Source organism: Panicum virgatum, chromosome 1N (genome assembly GCF_016808335.1).
Source record: "Panicum virgatum strain AP13 chromosome 1N, P.virgatum_v5, whole genome shotgun sequence".
NCBI classification, from domain to species: domain Eukaryota; kingdom Viridiplantae; phylum Streptophyta; class Magnoliopsida; order Poales; family Poaceae; genus Panicum; species Panicum virgatum.
Window position 1 is genome coordinate 7,260,597 of NC_053145.1, and position 22,753 is coordinate 7,283,349.

The 22,753-nt window shown below is 42.6% G+C and overlaps 2 protein-coding genes across 2 annotated transcripts; one reads left to right on the forward strand and one right to left on the reverse strand.

The window, feature by feature from the left end:
- Nucleotides 1-1,161: 1,161 nt before the first annotated feature.
- On the forward strand, nucleotides 1,162-8,247 carry LOC120654924 (protein STRUBBELIG-RECEPTOR FAMILY 8-like). Its single transcript, XM_039932603.1, has 16 exons — nucleotides 1,162-1,910; nucleotides 2,025-2,157; nucleotides 2,681-2,752; nucleotides 2,833-2,898; nucleotides 2,971-3,042; nucleotides 3,138-3,209; nucleotides 4,514-4,585; nucleotides 4,676-4,747; nucleotides 4,829-4,894; nucleotides 4,980-5,308; nucleotides 5,799-6,055; nucleotides 6,408-6,679; nucleotides 6,763-6,898; nucleotides 7,009-7,148; nucleotides 7,229-7,385; nucleotides 7,729-8,247. Exons 1-16 carry the CDS (start codon nucleotides 1,823-1,825, stop codon nucleotides 7,885-7,887), a joined length of 2,163 nt encoding a protein of 720 aa, XP_039788537.1. The 5' UTR covers nucleotides 1,162-1,822; the 3' UTR covers nucleotides 7,888-8,247.
- Nucleotides 8,248-8,338: 91 nt separating this feature from the next.
- Nucleotides 8,339-10,214, reverse strand: LOC120654925 (lycopene beta cyclase, chloroplastic-like). The gene has a single exon (XM_039932604.1). It carries the CDS (start codon nucleotides 10,208-10,210, stop codon nucleotides 8,651-8,653), a length of 1,560 nt encoding a protein of 519 aa, XP_039788538.1. The 5' UTR covers nucleotides 10,211-10,214; the 3' UTR covers nucleotides 8,339-8,650.
- Between the last annotated feature and the right edge of the window lie 12,539 nt (nucleotides 10,215-22,753).

Consider the following 22,753-nt stretch of genomic DNA (forward strand, 5'->3'; position numbering starts at 1 on the left):
TGGGCCTCTGCTGGATCACCAGCCACGACACATCCTGCTGCCACGAGATCACATGATGTTCGTGATCGCTGAGTGAGGGATCAAGGCTACACTTTTAGGTCAGGCTGAGATGGGGGTTTGCAAGGTCAAATTTGCCCAAAATTTGACCCCTCTCAGTCCCAGTTTGGCCTGCAATTGCAAGATTAGAAAAATGTTGTCCATGCATCATGATTCGTCCAATCGTCGTTCTGAACATCGTACGTCAACCGTGAATGAGAACCATGTTGCTGCAGCCTTGACTTGCCCAGTTCGTTCTTGACTTTCTTCTCCCCCTTGGAGCTGTCGATGCCGTATCATGCATCTCCGTTCATGAGGAGTTTCAGAATGCCCATTGATCTCCTGTTGACCCGCTGAGAGGACGAGCCAAGATTCTGTGCAAAATCCAACGGAGTAGTACTTCGCATTTCATGAGCCGGCACGGCATCCTCCTGGCAGGCTTTTAAGTCTCTCTCTATATATAGTTAAACGCAAGTTGATGAACTCGCCTGAATATAGTTTGGCAGCAGCACACACACACACACATGTTAGTAGTTAAGTGCAAGGGAACACGCCTAACAGTAGATTGTAGAACAGAATAATGCTGTTGAATTGTTGTACTTCGAAGTTGTAACGGACAGCTCGATTACTATTCGCTAAGCTGCGTGTTGGTCAACGGTCAACGCCCAACTTGACGTGGGCAGCTGGGCATGGACCATGATCTACCAAACATAGTTTGGAATCTAGCAGAAGACATGTTTTGAGCAACAGCATCAGTGTCAGCTCTCATTTTTCTTTCTTTTGTTTCTTTCTTTCTTTCTTTTGTGCCGAACTCTCAGCCATGTAATTTGATGATTTGCAGATGTAGCGCAGCAGCAGGTTTCCGGGTCATTCCAATTCGAAGTGAGCAGATGTGTCATGTAACGAAGTGTTTTTCTGATCTGATGAAAGATGCTTATGAATAATCGACATTATAGCTATATTTCTCTAAGATAAAATGGTACAGTAATTATAGTGATGCATATTGCACCACTGATTCTAGAACAGTTTCATGCAGAAGGGAACGCGTCTAAACGTGACTCCGGCAGATCTGTGCTCATGGCACCCAGCAATATAATAAGGAATGTAAGCTGGATTAGTAGATGCATCAAAGGTGTGGAAAGTTGGGGTATCAGGCGAAGTGTGATTAGAAAGAAGATGGAACATGGATGGTGAAAGTGTCGTCCTGCTCAGTCAAACCACAGCTCATGGTTGACTGTACTGGTATAAACCATTGCCCATATATAGTCACCATTAGCAGAGCATCAATCACTCCAGCTTTTCTTCCTGCTAGTCTCTGCCGCCTCACTTCGGACTTTCATCACCTTTCACCTACTCCCATTGCTCCCCGATTTAATTTACCGGATCAAAAGCTTTCCTTCCTCTCCTTCGAGGAGGAAAGAGAAAGAGTGTGTGCATAGGAGAGAGGGAGAGAGTCAAGATTCAAGAACTGCAAGCAGCCCAGAACCCAACAAAAATTTAAGAGGGGGGAGCTAAAAAATTGCAGTCTTTTACCAGCACCATCTCTACCACGCCGCGTCCAATCTCCCTGCCGGAGGCAGCCGTGGCATCCGCCATTTCTTGGTAGCGCGAGTTAGCTGTCATCCTTGGTGAGGGAGCAGGAGAGAGAAGGGAGCCCATTGGCCGCGCCCGTGGTGATCCTCGTGCTGGCCACCATGGCTGTGTCCTAGTAGGGGAGCAAGTGGCCGAGGAAAGCAGCGATCTCTGTCGCGGAGAAGGATCAAGAGCGAGAGTGTGGGGACCAAACATGGAGGCGCTGGCTGCAGCATTGGCCGCCGGCCTCCTCCTTGCTCTCGCGGCGGCGCCGGCGGGAGCCGACACCGACTCGGCTGACGGTAAGAGCCTTGCGTGGCGCTTTGGGTTCCGGCTGGGGTTCTTGGTTTCTTGGGATGGTGTGGGTTTTCTTTTCTTTTTCCCCATGCGTGTGATTGATGATTCGTTCCTTGCAGCTGCGGCGCTGGGGAATCTTTACACTTCCTGGAACAGCCCGTCGCAGTTGGCCGGCTGGTCGGCCGGCGGCGGCGACCCCTGCGGCGCGGCGTGGCAGGGCGTCACCTGCTCCGGCGCTGGCGTCACCGAAATGTAAGATTAAGATCCCCGCCCGCATCAAAGGAACCATCTTGACATCTTGCACAAACGTGTAGATTGATTGCCTTTTGAGTTCCATAATTCCTCTTACGACTAGGTGGGTTCAGTGATGGAGATGACCCGTGCTTTTTTGTCTGGTTTCCGGTGTTTGATCCTTGTTGGATTTGAGTTCGTGGCTTGTGGGAGTTGGTAGGAATTGCTGTTTGGAAGCACCTGCTGTAATATTGTCTGTGCAGCCTCAAGCTGAGACCGTATTGCAAGCTCATCACATTTGCATCTTGTATAAATTTATTTGATCTTTGCATTCATTCTTTGTAATGAGTATTAACTATTTGGGGTTACTATGAATTTGATATTTCTCAGCTCATTTCCTATTTCTCTTGCTTTGTTCTTTGTAGTTCTTCTGTTCATTGGTTTGCCAGCTCCTTCATTTACTTTCTGGCCATGGAAATTCAAATTCCTGAAGCAAAACTACCACACTAACACATTCTTCTACGGTTCTACCCATCTTATACAGCAAGCTTCCAGGGATAGGGCTGGATGGTTCTCTGGGATATGAACTCTCCAACCTGTTTTCGTTGAAGACATTGTGAGAACTTCAACCTGCCTTTTATTCTTCAGTTATATACTTTTATGCACTATCTTGATCCACAATTTCACAACATGCAGGGATTTGAGCAACAACAACTTGCATGGTTTGGTCCCTTATCAGTTGCCCCCGAATCTCACATATCTGTAAGTGTCTTGTGTCAATCCTGATATGATTTCTTCTGTAGTGTTTGCAGTTTCATAGTGATGGTAATGCAGGAATCTGGCTAGCAACAATTTCTCTGGCAATCTTCCATACTCTATAACAAACATGGCTTCAATTGAGTACCTGTAAGCTGCTACCTGGGGCAAACCTTGCTACATTTATTTGCACTAGTGTATTTTTATGCTGGCAAAGTATTGATTCACTGAAACTTCTGATCCAGCAATCTCAGCCACAACTCACTTTCCAGTCAAATGGGTGATCTATTTGGAAACCTCAATTCACTTTCAGAACTGTAAGAATCTTCAAGCCTTATTCATTGCAAAATTTATCTTTATCTCGTTAATTTCTGTCTCATACACCGTCCCACTTTCATCCCAATGAGGCAATGACCAACAAACATATACTACCTCCGTCCCAGAATATAAGCACTCCTAGCTATTCAGCAGATTCAAAGCATCTTCTATGTATCTGGACTAATACTTGTCCAGATACATTAGAGATGCTATGAATTTGGACATCCAAAAACATAGCTAGGAATGCTTATATTGTGGGATGGAGGGAGTAGATTGTATTTTGTAAAATGTAGCGTGCACATGGGCCCCGTTTGGTTACTTTCTAGAAGTCCCTAGAACGGACTTTGACCGCTAATTACGGTGTCAAACAAAGCCAGTTTAGAGTTTACAAAACAACTCCAGAACCCATGCGCTAGGAACCCTGAAGAATCTAATGAGACCTGTGACCACGTGATTAGAGAATGGTTACTGTAGCATCACTGTGGCCAATCATCAATTAATTACCGTCATTAGATTTATCGCGAAAAGTTACATCCATCCCTGAAGAGGTTTTGCAAATAGACTTCATTTAACCCTCCATGCATGCAAGATTCTCTCCTAGAAGAGAATAGATTAGAATGAACCAAACATGGCCATGATATAGGGAAGCATTAGGAAGATGCAGTTGCCTTCTCTTGAAATCGTATGGCTGTATGACATCGAATAAGGATGAACGTGTTTCCCCTTGGAAAACACAGAATGAAAAAGAACTGAATGTGTCATTAGGTAATCTTGCCGTTGTCACACCTTTCGGATACCTTTTGCAACACTACTTTGACTCAATTTCATGTAAACCATCCACTTCATTACTTCTTTAAATGCTTCATGTAAAACTCCATAGAGTGCCAGTTTGATTCATAGTCGATATGTAGCACTGTAATGTATAAGCTGACCAGAAGATGAAATGCATGGCCAATGTGCTTGATGGTTGCAATTGGAGTTTTAGATAGTTTCTTGTGTCTTTGTACTGTACAAAATCTACCTCCATATATTGGATGGATCGTGCATTTTTTGCATAACCTAAATCTTTACAGGATCTTATTTATATAAGAGTAATACTTCCAGTATCCCTTCCGGCCCCAGTAAAGACTAGTGAGCCATGATAGATTAAGTGAGAACTTGATGTGTGCGTTTCATGCAATTCTTCCTTGACAAATATAATCTTTATAATGGTCACGAGATATTGCTTTTTACATGACGCTAACAAAATTACTGTCCATTTGGTTTCTTGAATCCATCTTATGCCTTTTGTACTCCTTGACAGAGATGCGTCTTTCAACAAATTGACAGGGGACCTTCCCAATTCTATTGGTTCTTTATCAAATCTTTCAAGCCTGTAAGTATCAAACAATCTCTTTAAAGAAAGGTTCTAGTTTTTCTGTGTTAGCTTTTCGGCATGATAGATTCATGCTTACCCACTTTGCAGTTATATGCAGAACAATCAGTTCACAGGTTCTGTCAATGTTCTCCGTGGCCTAAGCGCTGCCCTTACTACATTGTAAGTGGATTTTCAGACTATAGTTTGACTTCTATTCTTACTTGCTTGATATCTAATAGCCTTTTTTTAAAAAAAAAACAGAAACATTGCAAACAACAATTTCAGTGGTTGGATACCAAAAGAATTCAGCTCAATCCCCGATCTAACGTATGTTCCAAACATGTTTAATTTAACTTTTCTGTGGAAATTGTCGTTGACATATTGTATTGACTTTCTGTAAATGCAATCGTAGACTTGGAGGAAACTCATTTGCCAATGGACCTGCTCCCCCGCCACCACCTTTTATGCCATCACCCCCTCAAAGGCCACGGAATCGCCCTAAGCATCCTCAGGGGCAAGAAGATACTCCAAAAGGGTCCCAAAGCCCCACCATTCAAAGTGACAAGAAGCAAGGCCTTGGGACAGGTCTGCTTGTGGGGATAATTGCTGGATCGATAGTTGCTGCCTTATGTGTGCTTCTGCTTTTGGTATGCTGCATGCGTAATGTTCGGAAAAGAAAGGATGATGCCAGCAGTGAAACAAAAGATTTTGTAGGTCCACTAACAGTGAACATAGAGAGAGGTATGGCACTTCTTATGCTGTCATGCCTTCATGTTGCGGTACTCTTCTTGGTTGATGCTAGAGAAATAGATATTGTTCGGTTAGCTAGGATCTTATTTGTTAAAGAGGTAAATAAAGGTAACTTTGATTGGACTACTGCTTGATTGATCTGGAAACCACATAAGGCATTGGTGCTGTTAATGCACTTATTGTAATTGAGTTATGGCACGAGCTTGAACAATCGGAATTTGCTCCCTTTGCATGCATGTGCTCGATCTCAAGATCGGTATAATTGTGTATTATGGGTTTGTAGTTAGGAGAGACATAATTCAGTAGCAGAAAACTGGAAAACTTGGAATTTTATTTAGATTTAATGGTCTGATTGAGCTATAATGATGCTAAGTTTCTTGTTCTAAAGATATAACCAGCACAATTGCAGAACCGCGGAACCCTGATGTGCCGGTCCCTTGATGATTGTTATTCAATTATTGTCTATGTTTTGGCTTTGTAGCTTCCAGCAGGGAAATCCCAGAGCAGAGTCTTCAAGATTCCTCCATAGCAGCTGTGAAACTGCCACATCCTGAGAAAATGACTCCTGAGAGGGTTTATGGTAAAAATGGTTCTATGAGAAAGACGAAGGTCCCCATAACTGCAACGCCTTATGCTGTTGCTTCTCTCCAAGTTGCTACTAATAGCTTCTGTCAAGATTCTCTTCTAGGAGAGGGTTCTCTTGGTCGAGTTTACAAGGCTGATTTCCCAAATGGAAAGGTACAATGTGCGTTTTGTAATTTTGCCGTAACAAGAAATCAAATCTATACTCCTTAATCCTTGCAGAAAAAAGGGGGAAGAATCAAATATATACAGTGGGTTTATTGTATCAAAATATCAAAACCCTTGCTGCTAATACTCAACTACAAACTATTTAATGCATTATTAATCTGTTTATTATCATTGTTCAATATCAGACTTGTTACTTCATTCAATGCATTATGAAGCCAAATCCTTATGCTTTTGTTGTTTGTTGAGGTAGTGGTGTTTTATACATTTTTAGACCCTGTACACCACTATTTTTTCTTACTCATGCTCTGCACTACACCTTAGCTGTGTGCCATGATTACAGGTTCTTGCTGTTAAGAAGATAGACAGCGCTGCCCTTTCTTTACAGGAAGAAGACAACTTCCTTGAGGCTGTATCAAGCATGTCCCGACTAAGGCATCCAAATATCGTGCCACTAACGGGATATTGTGTTGAACATGGGCAAAGGCTTCTTGTTTACGAGTACATTGGAAATGGGACGCTGCATGATATGTTGCACTTCACTGATGAGATGAGCAGGAAGCTTACATGGAACATCCGTGTAAGGATAGCACTAGGCACTGCTCGGGCACTGGAGTAAGTTATTTAAATCTTACAACACTGTGTACTCCAAGGTTATGGCAGAGGATGCATATAATGTCTTCCATATCTTCTTGTAGATACCTGCATGAGGTGTGCTTGCCATCTGTTGTTCATAGAAACTTTAAGTCTTCAAACATCCTATTAGACGAGGAGCATAATCCACATCTATCTGACTGTGGACTTGCTGCCTTGACACCTAATACTGAAAGACAAGTAAGTAGTACACCACATCTCTTTTACTGAAGTTGTTTGCAAATAGCCATGCTTGGAATCTGTGGTTTTTTACTTTGTCCATGGATTAACTAATTAGCTTGTTGTTGCAGGTTTCGACTGAAGTATTTGGATCATTTGGATACAGTGCCCCTGAGTTTGCTATGTCCGGAATTTATACTGTAAAGAGTGACGTGTACAGTTTTGGAGTAGTGATGTTAGAGCTATTGACAGGGCGGAAGCCACTAGACAGGTATGTTATCTAGCATATATCTGATCCTGGTGCATTGCATCCTATAGTAAGTTGAAATGACCCTTGGATGGTTATGGCAGTTCTAGAGAGAGGTCAGAACAGTCCCTTGTTAGATGGGCCACTCCGCAGCTTCACGATATTGATGCACTTGCTAAGATGGTTGATCCAGCATTAAATGGAATGTACCCAGCTAAATCACTCTCCCGTTTTGCAGACATAATTGCGCTCTGCGTTCAGGTATATTCTTGCTTTGTGACACATGTTCAGTTATTGATCTGTAATGGCCATTGAGTACTCATGATGACTTTAAAGAAATCTAAAAAAATCATGTGTGGGTAAACTGTCATGTAGAGTAATGACTGATTTGCTAATTTTTCAAATGCTCACTCTACCACTAATTTGCTAATTTTTCAAATGCTCACTGTACCACTAATTTGCCAATTTTACAAATGCTCACTCTAACATGTGTTGGGTGCTTAACCACCACAAAATCATTTGCTGTAAATTTAATTGGACCATTTTGGCGCTTATCTTTATTTCCTGGAGCCATATACTAAGAATGTATCATTTGTTTCTGCAGCCTGAGCCAGAGTTCCGTCCGCCTATGTCAGAGGTGGTTCAGCAACTTGTGCGCCTGATGCAGAGGGCTAGCATAGTGAGGCGGCAATCAGGAGAGGAGCTAGGATTCTCATACAGAGCCCCGGAACGCGAAGGAGACCTGAGAGACATATCATTCTGAGTTCGAAGCAAATCCTTCCATGATACAAGCGCGAATCAGCTCCGAGGCTCAATTTGCTTGGGCAAGATCTGGAACGTGCATATGAATTGGAGAAGTTGAGCTGATGACGAGAACTCAGAACCGGATGAGTTTGAGAAGATAATTTTGATACTTATCGATCAACTTTGTTCATTCTTCTATGTTCCTTCCATTTTACAGTTAGTGTACTGCTGCTGGATCTAAACTGAGGCTCAAATCGATGGCGGTGTATAGCTGGTTATTGGTAGAGACGAAGGAAAAGAAATGTAAATTGATTCCTGCTCGGCTCTTTTGAGTTTTAATCTCTAATCAAGTTGACCTCACTGGAGCCATTCACATATACAGGATAAATTTCTTCGGTTTTTTATCCCTATTATCCTCAGTTCGTTCTAATTCTTACCTCCTGTTCTTGAAATATGAAGAACATGGTTCCTAACACAACTATCAGTTTCATATTTTGTGGGAAATCGGTCTTCTATTTGAAGACCATGATATCTGATACGTGGATTGTCGTAACATCCCTCAGTTTGCAACTATACAGCTCTCGTCATCGAATTGTGACTGTAAATTGTGCTCACCAATATTAAAATAACGTTGCAGCAGCAATTCCTATATCTGACAGAAGCTCCTAGACTGGTGTTTCGTGAATCTTTCTTTGCAAATCTCAAATACACTGAGCATCAGCAATGCCAAAATCAGAGATCCAATGGAGATCTTCAGGTGAGAAATGCAGGCATACATACCCTCACCCATCTCTGTCCTGTATCAAGTTGCCAATCATCTTGCCCAGAGGCAAGGTGCCCTTGGCCATGATCTCCAGCCTCGACGTGTTGGAGGCGTTCCCGAACAGCGCTAGCCCGAACATCAAGAGCTCCGGCAGGAACAGCCTGGACGACAGGAAGCCGTGCCAGTAGTGCGGCTCGAGGTTGAAGAAGGCGTCGAAGAAGCGCCGCGTTCCCTCGAGGTCCAGCTTGAGCAGGACGTCCATGCCGAAGCAGAAGAACTCCCTCTGCCGCCGCCTGTTGGCCGGCCACAGCTGCTTCCACACCTCGGCGGAGAGCGCGTCCCCGGCGAGGCCGGCCGTGCCGTCGCCGGTGTCGAGGAACCGCACGATGGCGTCCGCCACGATGGGCGCGGTCGCCAGCGTGCGCGCCACCATGTACCCCGTGGACGGGTGCACCATCCCGGCCGTGCCGCCGATGCCGACCACCCTCTGCGGCAGCACGGGCAGCGGCCCGCCCATGGGGATGACGCAGCGCTCGTCCTCCTCGACGCTCCGGACGCGTATCCGCAGGTGCCTGAGCCGCGCCGCCATGCGCTCCTGGATGTCGTCCATGGCGAGGCCCGGGCGCGCGACGAGCGACGTCTCCTCGAGGAAGATCCTCGTGGGCGAGAAGGGCATGGCGTAGAGGAACGTGGGGATGCGGCGGTTGCGCTCCTTGATCTCCGAGCCCTCGGCGAGGTGCGAGTCGCGCCAGTCCATGAAGAGCATCTTGTCGATGTCGAACGGGTGGCCGTCCACCTCGGCGAGGATGCCGTAGGCGACCTGGTACCCGGGGTTGTAGGGCTTGTCGTACTGCACGAGGCAGCGCGAGAACCCCGTGGCGTCGAGCACGATGGTGGCCGGGATGGAGACGCCGTCGTCGCAGATGAGGATGGAGGAGGCGTCGTAGTGGACGGCCTTGGCGACCTTGGCCTGGTGGAAGAGGACGCCGTTGGCGACGCAGCGGTCCATCATGGCGGACTTGAGCTCGCGGCGCGCGACGCGGGCGTAGGGGCGGTCGAGCGACTTGGCGCGGCCGTCGTCGATGAAGACGGAGGCCGACGGCCAGACGGTGTCGAGGCAGTGGGAGAGGCCCATGGCCTCGAACTCGTCCACCCACACGCCGTAGTTGTTGGGCCACACGAGCGCCGGGGACGGGTCGACGGCGCACACCGACAGGCCGGCCTCCGCCACGCGCTGCGCCACGGCGAGGCCCGCGGGCCCGCCGCCCACCACGGCGAGGTCCACGGGGCGGGCGCGCGACGGGTCGTAGCGGGGCAGGTCGAGGGACAGCAGCTCCGGCCGCGTGGGCGGGGCCAGCGACCGCAGCGCCGCGGCCGACGCCGGCCCGGCCGACGTCCCCGCCGCGGCGCGGCAGAGGGCGGGCGCGCGCGCCGCGGGCGGCGGCGGCTTGCAGGGGTGGTGGTGGGTGCGGAGGAGGAGGGCGGCGGCGGCCATGGGGCGGTGGGAGGTGGGGAATTCGGGCGCGGTGGAGCCGGGCAATCCTGAGCCTGAGGTGGTGGTGATAAGCTGCCGGCTCATTTGAGTGGGGGAACCACTGGCGAATGTGGCATTCTTCACCTCGAGCACCTCAAATGTTAGCATTTTGCAAAGAAGACTGGCAAGTTCAACCAATTTTTTTTCGCTCCTTTTGGGTTAGGAAAAGTGCGAGAAGTAGAGTCACTGACACGTGAGTCCAGTCCGGATTAGTAGAGTGAGCATGTATCTATTTGAAGAGAGAGTGTTGGACAATTATGTTGATTTTATCGTATGTTTGAAGGATTAATGTCACACCCGGTTTTAAGGACAAAACCGAATGCATAACTATATGTATGCCAGGATCAAATTTCATACATATAGAGACATCATAAGTGAATAATCAGTACAGTATCACAAAAAAGAAAAACTAAAACAATTAAAAGACTATCAGAGTTTACAGCTTATCCTGGAAACGGAGACTCCAAACTTCACAGGCAATCGACTGGGGGTTGCGTACGCCTAGAACTCAGCATCATCTTCAAAATACTTCTCACATCTTCTTCTTCTGAGCAGCAGTAAGCAAGGGTGAGTACACTTATGGTTGGTACTCAGCAAGGCCACAAGAAATAACCAGAATGTGATTTATATCCATCTTTAAGTTTATTAATCATGTGAGGGTCCAAGCCGCTCTTGACCGTGAGCACGGCTAACCGGTTAGTTTTAACTCTGCAGAGGTTGTACACTTTCACCACAATTCGCGTAAAAGTTCCGAAGAACTTTGAACCCAACCACGCATATGTGCTGATCAGGCACAATACCACACTTCCGAGGTGTGATTGCATAGGGACGCTACGAGGCCTTTACAAAGAATTCCTATATGTATGTGTTGGTCCCTGCCGTGCGGTCCCTCAGAAGACGCAGCTTCCTTCACCCGCTCCACAACACAAACTCATAACCACTAAGCGGAACAACCCCAACACAACATATAGTTCATCTAATTACTTAGCCAAGACCAGAGCCCATTAGTATTGTGGTTGTACTGTTTTCTTGGGTGGTTCTCCATGTTCCAATTAAATCATCAATATACTCTTGTAAATAAAGCATAGATAGAAGTATGGTTAGGGTCACTTGCCTTTCTCCAACGAAAAGCTACTCTTACTGCTCTTCAGCTTTTGCTTGCATGGAAAACTTGACCTTCAAACTTCGAACATCGATACTTCTACTCGGAGCAATCAACGAGCAACCATACAAAGCAAACAAAAAGATACAACTAAGAACAATACACCAAACAAGATAAAAGCTTTGAAAGAACGCACTAAAGGATAGGGCTCGTTGCTATGGTTACGAGAGCGCAAGAAACGCAGAAAACGGAACTAAAACGGCGATTCTTCAGAATATACGGTGCTTCAGAGATCTAGTCGCGATTAACTAAAGAGTTAAGAGCTAGCGGAAAGATTTGCAAGACACAGAAAACTGTGCTCACAGAGGATAACAAGGTCACAAAGCTATCGCACACGTTGCAAGGATCACGTGAGCGCAAGAATCGATAAAAAATGGAGCTAAAACGAAGAAGATATGGCTAAAACAAGATTCTAGGGACTTGTTTGCAATAGATTTAAACTTTCAGGGGCTAGCTCTAAAGAAACTAGGGACTAAAACGAGATTTAACCTAAGATACAGGGGCTAGCTTGCAAAACAACGCACTAAGGATGGCGGGTTCTATTTTGGAAAAGCTCAGGGTGTTTTCCGTAAAGATTTGGACTAAAACAGAAATAGTTTTGAACTGCGATGCACGGAGGGTTGATTTTGGAAAAACGGAGGGGTTTATTTGCAAAAATGACCACGGTTGAACGGTATTTGGTTTAGTTGACTCGGGTCATATTAGATCTGGGCCGCTGGATCTAAATCGGACGGCGGGAGTGGATTGGGGTGGGCTAGCGGCGGCGCAGAGCTAGAGCGGGCGGAGCGGAGCTCGCGGCGGCGCATGGCGGATGGCGGCGACGGCGAACAAGACCGAGCGGAGCAGAGCGAGAGAGAGAGGGAAGAAAAGACGGAGGAAGTTGCTCACCGGAGAAGAAGGAAATCGTCGGAGTCGAGGAAGAAGGCACGGGGTCGACGGCGAAATGGCGACGACTCACGAGAAGGAAGACACCACGACGAAGAGGACAACGAGCTGAGAACTGGGGTGGCGTCGGATTTCACCGGAGATGCACGGATGCGGAGGATGGTGGGATTCTGGGGAAAAGATTATTTTAGGGATTCCCAAACAAGGAGCCTCCCTACGGGTAGTCTATATTTTTGTGTGGAATTGCCATGAGAGGTTGGTTTAATATATAGAGAGAAAAGTCTCGCCATCCCACATCAACTAGCAATGTGGTACTAAACCTCCCTCCCATGCTAATGGGCTTTACGTGCCTTTAGCCCATTAGGGAACACATGAATGGGCCCTTGAGGTCCATTAGGGATTTATGCACTTTTGATAGACTTAGCCCATTTAAAATTTCGGAATTAATTATTTTCGAAATTAAAATAATTCTAGAAAAATCTAGAATTCATATTTAAAGTCCGAAAAATATTCCAAATGGCCCGAAAATTCTAGGAAAAATCCTAGAAATATATTGGGACCTAACGAGCTCAAATAAAATATTTGGAGCTCATGAGAAGATTTGGAAGAGCCTCTAAAAATTAGAGTTTGCTCTAGGGAAAATGGGAAAAGAATCCAGAAAAATCCGGAAAATTCCCGGGAAGAATTTTTGATGATAGAACACGTTTTGAAAGGTTGTTACACTCAACAACACTATGCATGTGACATGAATGCATCACCAGAAGAACAACATCATTTAATTTGAAAAACAACCAATATTTATTTTCTTTTACACTAAATTCTCTGTGAAGAAAATTAAATGTTGAGAAAATTTTAAAATTTTGAGAAAATTGTTGTTTTATTTTTAATTTTAATCACATCCTGAAATTCAAAAATTTCAGGGTGTGACAGAACTACCCCCCTTAAAAGGAATCTCGTCCCGAGATTCACAAAGCTAGCAAGAGACAAAGGTTTAGGTGGGTAGCATCCAACACACATTAACTGTCTTCCTGGTCTTTCATCCTTACAATGTCTCCTCAAACATAATCCTGGATTCATGGTAACTCACAAATCACTTTATGGATACTCAGTCTAACTCCATTTGTAACTACCCATTCTTTTCTCGACTTCGTTGACCCATCTGTCGAAGAGGTTCCTTCGCACCTTGATAAAGTGATTTGAATAGAGCTTGATTGCTTCTTTCTGGCTTGAGTATATGGTATCACTTCTCAAGTCCACAAACACATCTCATAACATTCAAGTAAAGTGACGAAGATAAGCCAACCATATAGTTCAGATCTTTTCATACATCCTCAGGCAGCCACTGCGTTGTAGAAACATGATTTTCTTGGTTTAGTATCTTGGCGACTCGTGGTGGCATGAGAATTGGAGACTGACGACATTCTCATTTGGCAGAGATATCCTGATCATCCGTCTTGGCAAGGGGATCAACTGATGATGTCTGACCGAGTGTATGGCTATTGGAGCTTCGGTTCTTGGGTTGATCATCATCATCCTTTTCACCAACTCTTGGTGGTCGCAACTTAAATAAATCAAGGTAGAGGGGGGAAAGACATGGGGGTAACAAAAAGGGAAAGAGAGCATTCTTGTCTTCAGTTTCTTTCATTTGTTGATCATTGTAGACTAGTGTTGCCATGAACTTCTTTCTTGACATCCTTTAAATGATTAGGTAGAAAGATAGAAGATAACAAGGAGGTGGGAGGTACATAAGAACCCATCTAGGCAACCGATGTTATTGTAGGTAGAAGACCCACAATACACCGACAATCATTACAAAGAAACGAAACAGACAAGGTCATAAAGACAACATCATCATGCAAACACTGAATTCCACCAGTCAATATAGTCAAAACGATGCTAAACGTTGTTAATAGAGTTAGAAGGGGTACTCCTAAACTTGATTATATCTTCCAGCTTCATCATGGATGACACGTGCCTCCTTCAACTTGTCCAGCGTTGGCTTCACCATCGTGATTGCAGTAGTAGTGATAGTGTCACCATGTGGCTCAAGCTTGATTCTTTGGTAGTGCTTTGAATTTTCCATCCAACATGAGCAGGAAGGTGAGCAGGTGGTATTATTTCCAATTCAACTCGACTCCTTATGATGAACTAGCAGCTCTATTCTTAAGATGACTTGGATCTCAGATGACTTGGACAGGCATTAGTATACATGGCGCGGTTCATCTAAGTATTTTTGAATCAGAAGAGGTACTTTGGAATCAGAAATTAAAGGATGATTCCAGAGCGGTATTTATTTGGAAAGAAAGGAGAGGCACTAAGCACATTGTGAATAAAGTAAAGGAAAGATAGATCCAAAAAGGTAAGTAAAAAAATTCAAGGAGCCCCTTTCACCAGCACATCAAAAATAGGTGAGCTGGATGAAATTGGAAAATCATACATCAAGATGGAGGTATGATCAAAATCAAGAATTGATACAGGAAAATAAATAGACAAGGATTGAAGATCTAACATTTGCAAAATAATGACATGCAAATAAAAAGAGAGTCGGGTGAGGAAGGTGAGTTATCAATGCTGATTAAGGGAAGATAATAGTTAAGGAGAGAGAATATTCAATGGAGGGGGTCAAAGAACAAGTAGGAATAGATTTGATATCAAAAGAAACCTTAGAACACGGCCATTGCTATCTAGGCTTACGTCCTACAGTCGATACAGCTCTGATACCACTTCTGTCACACCCGGTTTTAAGGACAAAACCGAATGCATAACTATATGTATGCCAGGATCAAGTTTCATACATATAGAGACATCATAAGTGAATAATCAGTACAGTATCACAAAAAAGAAAAACTAAAACAATTAAAAGACTATCAGAGTTTACAGCTTATCCTGGAAACGGAGACTCCAAACTTCACAGGCAATCGACTGGGGGTTGCGTACGCCTAGAACTCAGCATCATCTTCAAAATACTTCTCACACCTTCTTCTTCTGAGCAGCAGTAAGCAAGGGTGAGTACACTTATGGTTGGTACTCAGCAAGGCCACAAGAAATAACCAGAATGTGATTTATATCCATCTTTAAGTTTATTAATCATGTGAGGGTCCAAGCCGCTCTTGACCGTGAGCACGGCTAACCGGTTAGTTTTAACTCTGCAGAGGTTGTACACTTTCACCACAATTCGCGTAAAAGTTCCGAAGAACTTTGAACCCAACCACGCATATGTGCTGATCAGGCACAATACCACACTTCCGAGGTGTGATTGCATAGGGACGCTACGAGGCCTTTACAAAGAATTCCTATATGTATATGTTGGTCCCTGCCGTGCGGTCCCTCAGAAGACGCAGCTTCCTTCACCCGCTCCACAACACAAACTCATAACCACCAAGCGGAACAACCCCAACACAACATATAGTTCATCTAATTACTTAGCCAAGACCAGAGCCCATTAGTATTGTGGTTGTACTGTTTTCTTGGGTGGTTCTCCATGTTCCAATTAAATCATCAATATACTCTTGTAAATAAAGCATAGATAGAAGTATGGTTAGGGTCACTTGCCTTTCTCCAACGAAAAGCTACTCTTACTGCTCTTCAGCTTTTGCTTGCATGGAAAACTTGACCTTCAAACTTCGAACATCGATACTTCTACTCGGAGCAATCAACGAGCAACCATACAAAGCAAACAAAAAGATACAACTAAGAACAATACACCAAACAAGATAAAAGCTTTGAAAGAACGCACTAAAGGATAGGGCTCGTTGCTATGGTTACGAGAGCGCAAGAAACGCAGAAAACGGAACTAAAACGGCGATTCTTCAGAATATACGGTGCTTCAGAGATCTAGTCGCGATTAACTAAAGAGTTAAGAGCTAGCGGAAAGATTTGCAAGACACAGAAAACTGTGCTCACAGAGGATAACAAGGTCACAAAGCTATCGCACACGTTGCAAGGATCACGTGAGCGCAAGAATCGATAAAAAATGGAGCTAAAACGAAGAAGATATGGCTAAAACAAGATTCTAGGGACTTGTTTGCAATAGATTTAAACTTTCAGGGGCTAGCTCTAAAGAAACTAGGGACTAAAACGAGATTTAACCTAAGATACAGGGGCTAGCTTGCAAAACAACGCACTAAGGATGGCGGGTTCTATTTTGGAAAAGCTCAGGGTGTTTTCCGTAAAGATTTGGACTAAAACAGAAATAGTTTTGAACTGCGATGCACGGAGGGTTGATTTTGGAAAAACGGAGGGGTTTATTTGCAAAAATGACCACGGTTGAACGGTATTTGGTTTAGTTGACTCGGGTCATATTAGATCTGGGCCGCTGGATCTAAATCGGACGGCGGGAGTGGATTGGGGTGGGCTAGCGGCGGCGCAGAGCTAGAGCGGGCGGAGCGGAGCTCGCGGCGGCGCATGGCGGATGGCGGCGACGGCGAACAAGACCGAGCGGAGCAGAGCGAGAGAGAGAGGGAAGAAAAGACGGAGGAAGTTGCTCACCGGAGAAGAAGGAAATCGTCGGAGTCGAGGAAGAAGGCACGGGGTCGACGGCGAAATGGCGACGACTCACGAGAAGGAAGACACCACGACGAAGAGGACAACGAGCTGAGAACTGGGGTGGCGTCGGATTTCACCGGAGATGCACGGATGCGGAGGATGGTGGGATTCTGGGGAAAAGATTATTTTAGGGATTCCCAAACAAGGAGCCTCCCTACGGGTAGTCTATATTTTTGTGTGGAATTGCCATGAGAGGTTGGTTTAATATATAGAGAGAAAAGTCTCGCCATCCCACATCAACTAGCAATGTGGTACTAAACCTCCCTCCCATGCTAATGGGCTTTACGTGCCTTTAGCCCATTAGGGAACACATGAATGGGCCCTTGAGGTCCATTAGGGATTTATGCACTTTTGATAGACTTAGCCCATTTAAAATTTCGGAATTAATTATTTTCGAAATTAAAATAATTCTAGAAAAATCTAGAATTCATATTTAAAGTCCGAAAAATATTCCAAATGGCCCGAAAATTCTAGGAAAAATCCTAGAAATATATTGGGACCTAACGAGCTCAAATAAAATATTTGGAGCTCATGAGAAGATTTGGAAGAGCCTCTAAAAATTAGAGTTTGCTCTAGGGAAAATGAGAAAAGAATCCAGAAAAATCCGGAAAATTCCCGGGAAGAATTTTTGATGATAGAACACGTTTTGAAAGGTTGTTACACTCAACAACACTATGCATGTGACATGAATGCATCACCAGAAGAACAACATCATTTAATTTGAAAAACAACCAATATTTATTTTCTTTTACACTAAATTCTCTGTGAAGAAAATTAAATGTTGAGAAAATTTTAAAATTTTGAGAAAATTGTTGTTTTATTTTTAATTTTAATCACATCCTGAAATTCAAAAATTTCAGGGTGTGACAATTAAGTTCATAGTAGCGTTGATTGCTAGTTCAGATGGGTTTTGTTAGCAATCGATCAACAAGTATAATGTGGCGGACGTGAAGGATAGTGAAAAATGGTGGCTTAGAATGTCTTTTTTTCTAGGGTTTTAATTTTTAATTTTATTTTTGGATAAATATCTCAATCCAAGACGCATCACGTTATAGCCGATCAAAATCAATCATTCTAGGTAGATCCTGCGCCTAATTGGCCTGGGACACGATACAAGGAAAGAGGAAGGGTATGCTTGCGAAAACGTTGCTGCTGATTCCACCCGGTAGATCCTGCGCCGGCCTCTTGAGGTAGGAGACAACAGGTGGAGGGAAGACATGGGTTCCGCAGCCACCACGAGCACAGCGTCGAAGGATACCCCCACTACCTGTCACTTTTTTTTTCGAGAATACTACCTGTCACTTTTCAAACCGTCCAAATTGGTAGCAACTAGCAAGGTGGCCCGCGCTAATAGCGCGGGTAGCTAGTTTTTTATTTAATTCTTTAAAAATATTTACATTGACAGAAGAGATGTATTTTGTAATTTATTTACCTCTCATTCGCACTTGTTGAATATTATACTACTTGCAGCTTTCTATGCATAGGAGTTCATATCAATCATCACTTTTTATGTTGCTTTATTCCATATTATAGTTGCATATTTTAGTACTTAAACTTGCAAAATCTAAATTTGAGGATTGAATTCAATTTTGGATCACCTTGAATACGGAGCAAATTGTACATAATTATATTCATATATTTTTTTTTATAATTATGAAATACATTTATATGTATTTGATAGTTATGTTTGCCAACAATCTGTAACTTAGAAGTTGGAGTTCGATTTGTATCTTGCAATATTTTGATTAATATTTAGCGAAAATATATCTAGTGTAGTTGTTAGAGCACTTAAGTAGCATCTAGCAGATCTAGACCTGACTCATCATCGGAGCGAAATAAAAATGATCATGGATTAGACAAAAAAAAGTTATGTTAAAAAATAAGTTGAGGCCTCCTGCTGGCTTTGGTAAATAAATATTATGCAAAACTTATATATATGTGTGCTATGTTAATGCATATATGTTTTAAATTTTTTATTTAACCGAACCTATTATTATTTTTCCCACTTTGGTTACTGCACAATTTATTTGTTTTTAGCCCATATGACTGCATATATTAGTCTACTTTAGAGTTTTGTCATCTCGGTGATAGATAGTTCCATATATATCTTTGTTGTTGTTTCTAACTCTTTTCTTTATTTTTCATTTTCTCTAGCAATTTTTATTGATTTCTCTGTCTTCTATTTTGTTCCTCAGTATATTTGAAATCGATTAGTGTGTATCGCATCCGATGCATCTAATGGAGAAGTTTCCTGTTTAGTATTGTGCCTCGGAGTTTTTTTTTCTGAGCGAAGAGGAGCATCGACAACGTACATTTGTTTGAATCATTTGATTTTGTACTGTAGGCAATCGACTTTGAGATAGATTAGCAGGGCTTCAGGCCTGTATCTGTGGCTAAAATAATTTCAGTTGTGGCTTCTTTGATGTAGCAACTTTTTTATGGATATAGAGCTGTTTTGAAAACCGTTCGGTAGAACCGCTTCTTCTATTTTTTCATGAATATATGAAAGATGTCAAATGTCCAACAGGACATGGCTATAATTTAATATTTTTCTCATTCTAATGATATTATTTATAGACTAAACTAATAAATTCACTTTTGTCCTTTTCTTTTGCCCTCATTTTCTCATTTTTCCTGCCTTCTTTTTCTATTCTCCTTTTTCTACTTTCCTTACCCATTCAATCTTGGTGCTTCTTTATCTTTTTATCTTCTCTTTCTCTATACTTCTTTAGAGGTATCGATCACATTTGTGTTCCATGCCTAGTGTGTACTTATAGAAGATTAGATGGGGATAATAATGTTAATAATTATCTATGCTATTTGATTCCTCACATGACTAACTCTCTGATTTTTCCCATACATCTATTTATTAACTTTATTTGCCATGAAACTCAAACTTGGATTTTTATTATTGCATTTGATACTATTTATTTAGCTATTTTTCTTCTTAATATGATTCATAATCACTACACATATCAACAATAATTTTTTTTATTCTAGTTCTTGCATTTATCTATTTATTAATCATATTTGATGCCAATTTTTTTATACTTTTAATTTTTAATTTAGCTATTTGGCTAATAATAATTTTTTGTCGTGTGCCAATGCTAATTTTTTTAATTTTTTAATTCCGAATTTGCTTATTTAGTAATTGTATTCAACATGGACTCTTTGGTTAAGTCCTAATTTCCTTATTTTTTAATTCCAAATTAAGCTATATTTACTAATCGTATTTGGTATGGACTCTTTGTCATGTTTTTTTTTTAAATTCGAAATTAGCTATTTATTAATCGTATTTGACATCTCATCGCGTTTCTTTACTCCATCATCATCACGAAATCGTCCGTCCATCCATCTTCGACATCCCTTCACGTCGGGGCAGTGCCACGACACCGGGGGCACATCGCGTCGGAGGCTCCCTCTGCCAGCCTGTTGCCTGCGACCACCGTGCTGCTAGCTACCAGTAGTTGCTAGGAATTCAAGTCAACATTATATCTTTGCAAAGAGGTATTAACAGTCCAGATTAATTCTAAAACATATGTTTTTCCATCAAGCTCACGTATTACCCATGCCCCCCTCTTCTTCAATCGTCCAGAACGCATAATCCGTTTGCAAAACTTTTAACAGGTACTAACAATATGACATACTAAAAAATTAGTCAACTGACAACAGTTGGACAGTCATCACATATCAACAATAATTTTTTTATTCTAGTTCTCGCATTTATCTATTTATTAATCATATTTGATGCCAAATTTTTTTATACTTTTAATTTTTAATTTAGCTATTTGGATAATAATAATTTTTTTGTCGTGTGCCAATGCTAATTTTTTTAATTTTATAATTCCGAATTTGCTTATTTAGTAATTGTATTCAACATGGACTCTTTGGTTAAGTCCTAATTTCTTTATTTTTTTAATTCCAAATTAAGCTATATTTCCTAATCGTATTTGGTATGGACTCTTTGTCATGTCTTTTTTTTAAATTTTTTAATTTTTATCTAGTGGTAATGCTATTTTTTAATTTGATAATTCAGAATTTTCCTATTTAGTAATTGTATTCAACATGGACTCTTTGATTAAGCCCTAATTTCCTTATTTTTTTAATTCCGAATTAAACTATTTACTAATAGTATTCAGCATGAACTCTTTGCCATGTCTTAATTTTCCTTAATTTTTTAAATCTGAAATTAGCTATTTATTAATCGTATTTGATATGAACTCTTGAGTATTCAACACAGACTCTTTGGTCAAGTCCTAATTTCCTTATTTTTTTAATTCCAAATTAAGCTATATTTACTAATCGTATTTGGTATGGACTCTTTGTATTCAACATGGACTCTTTGTATTCAACATGGACTCTTTGATTAAGCCCTAATTTCCTTATTTTTTTAATTCCAAATTAAACTATGTACTAATAGTATTCAGCATGGACTCTTTGCCATGTCTTAATTTTCCTTAATTTTTTAAATCCGAAATTAGCTATTTATTAATCGTATTTGATATGAACTTTTGAGTTATTTTGAACCGTTAGATCTTCATAAAATCCAACGGTGCAAATTCTTCTATTTTTTAGATTAATGTGGGAATTTCTAGACCCTCTCGGCGAACGTGGTGACTTCTTTTAACACTCCTTTAATAATATAATAGATACCAAGGCTCCCATCCATTGTTGTGCTTAGTTCCAAAATTTCTCTCTCCAAACTTCACTCTTTACCTATCATATCAAATCTTTTGCCTCATGCATGAAGCATTAAATGTAGATAAATAAAAAAAATTAATTGCATAGTTTTGATGTACACGACGAGACGAATCTTTTGAGCATAGTTAGGTCGTGGTACGACAATAATTACCACAAACAAACGAAAAGTGCTACAGTGTGCTACAGTGTCATTTTTTTTACCACTATTTTAGGGATCTAAACACAACCTTAATGTTTATCCAGGCCTTTGACAGGGAGATCTGACTGGGCTTATGTGAGGTCATTATGAAAGGTTGTCAGTAGCATGGACGGCCAATAAAGAATTTCTAGTTATTATTATGCCCCGAGAGGGTGTATTTGCCACTTTTGTTACAGTTCTTTTCCCTGTTAAATAGTGAACTATACCTCGACTGCTTCCAGTATTCCAGTCGGTGATGGGCTCACGTCAGAACCCACAAGTCAGTACTCAGTACACACATACAAAAGAGGAGAGCCGAAGAGAACACTGGTCAGTCAGACTGCATGTTTTCAGACAAAATGGCCCCAACGTACAGCTGCTTGCATACTGCTAGTATATATCGTTACCAATAAGGATCTAAATTCTAAACCTAAGCAAAAGGAAAAGAAGAGTTGCACAGGCAGTATGTATATATCACTACTGAAGATCCAAACCTAAATAAAAGCTACAGAAAAAAGAAAAGAACTGAAGAAGATCCTATTTAGTAGAAACATTCAGAGACGGGCTTGGCTTAGTACTGAAAGAAAGGCACATTGCGAGCTGGTTGTTCTAGTTGTGCGTGGGCGGGTGCCTGTGGACAGAGTGGTAGTCGGCGGTGAAGGGCATTCGGCCGCCGAAATGAACCTGCGACGTCGAGGAGACAGGGATCCTCCTGGTCCTGAAGCGGCGGTGGCTCCTCACCACCGCCGCCTCACCGTTCCTCCTCCCGATCACATCTTCCCCACCGCTCGCCGCCGGCTCCGGCGCATTTCCTAAGGCGTTCACGGCTCCGGCACGTCCTCTCCCTTCGTCTTCGCGGCTCACCGCCGTTAGCATCTCTGAAAAAAAAGTTGCATCAGTGATCAGACACAACGCCACAACGGTAGCAGGTACCAAGAATCATTTGATCGATCTTCATTCAGATCACACGCAAAAACAAAGCTGTCTGAACTGGCAAAGCACCCTGAAATGAGTATGGAGGCCGGCGTTTACCTCCGCGTGCGGTGGCGACGACGACGGCGGGGCCGACCGCGGCCAGCAGGACGCCGACGAGCAGGAGCATCATCAGGCCGGCGCA

What these genes read in the sequence shown, in the direction of transcription:
- LOC120654924 (XM_039932603.1), top strand. Translation starts at nt 1,823, where the DNA reads ATGGAGGCGCTGGCTGCAGCATTGGCCGCCGGCCTCCTCCTTGCTCTC. An exon ending in TTATCAAATCTTTCAAGCCT is followed by an intron (nt 4,586 to 4,675) that starts GTAAGTATCAAA and finishes CCCACTTTGCAG; the next exon opens with TTATATGCAGAACAATCAGT. An exon ending in AGCGCTGCCCTTACTACATT is followed by an intron (nt 4,748 to 4,828) that starts GTAAGTGGATTT and finishes AAAAAAAAACAG; the next exon opens with AAACATTGCAAACAACAATT.
- LOC120654925 (XM_039932604.1), bottom strand. Translation starts at nt 10,210, where the DNA reads ATGAGCCGGCAGCTTATCACCACCACCTCAGGCTCAGGATTGCCCGGC.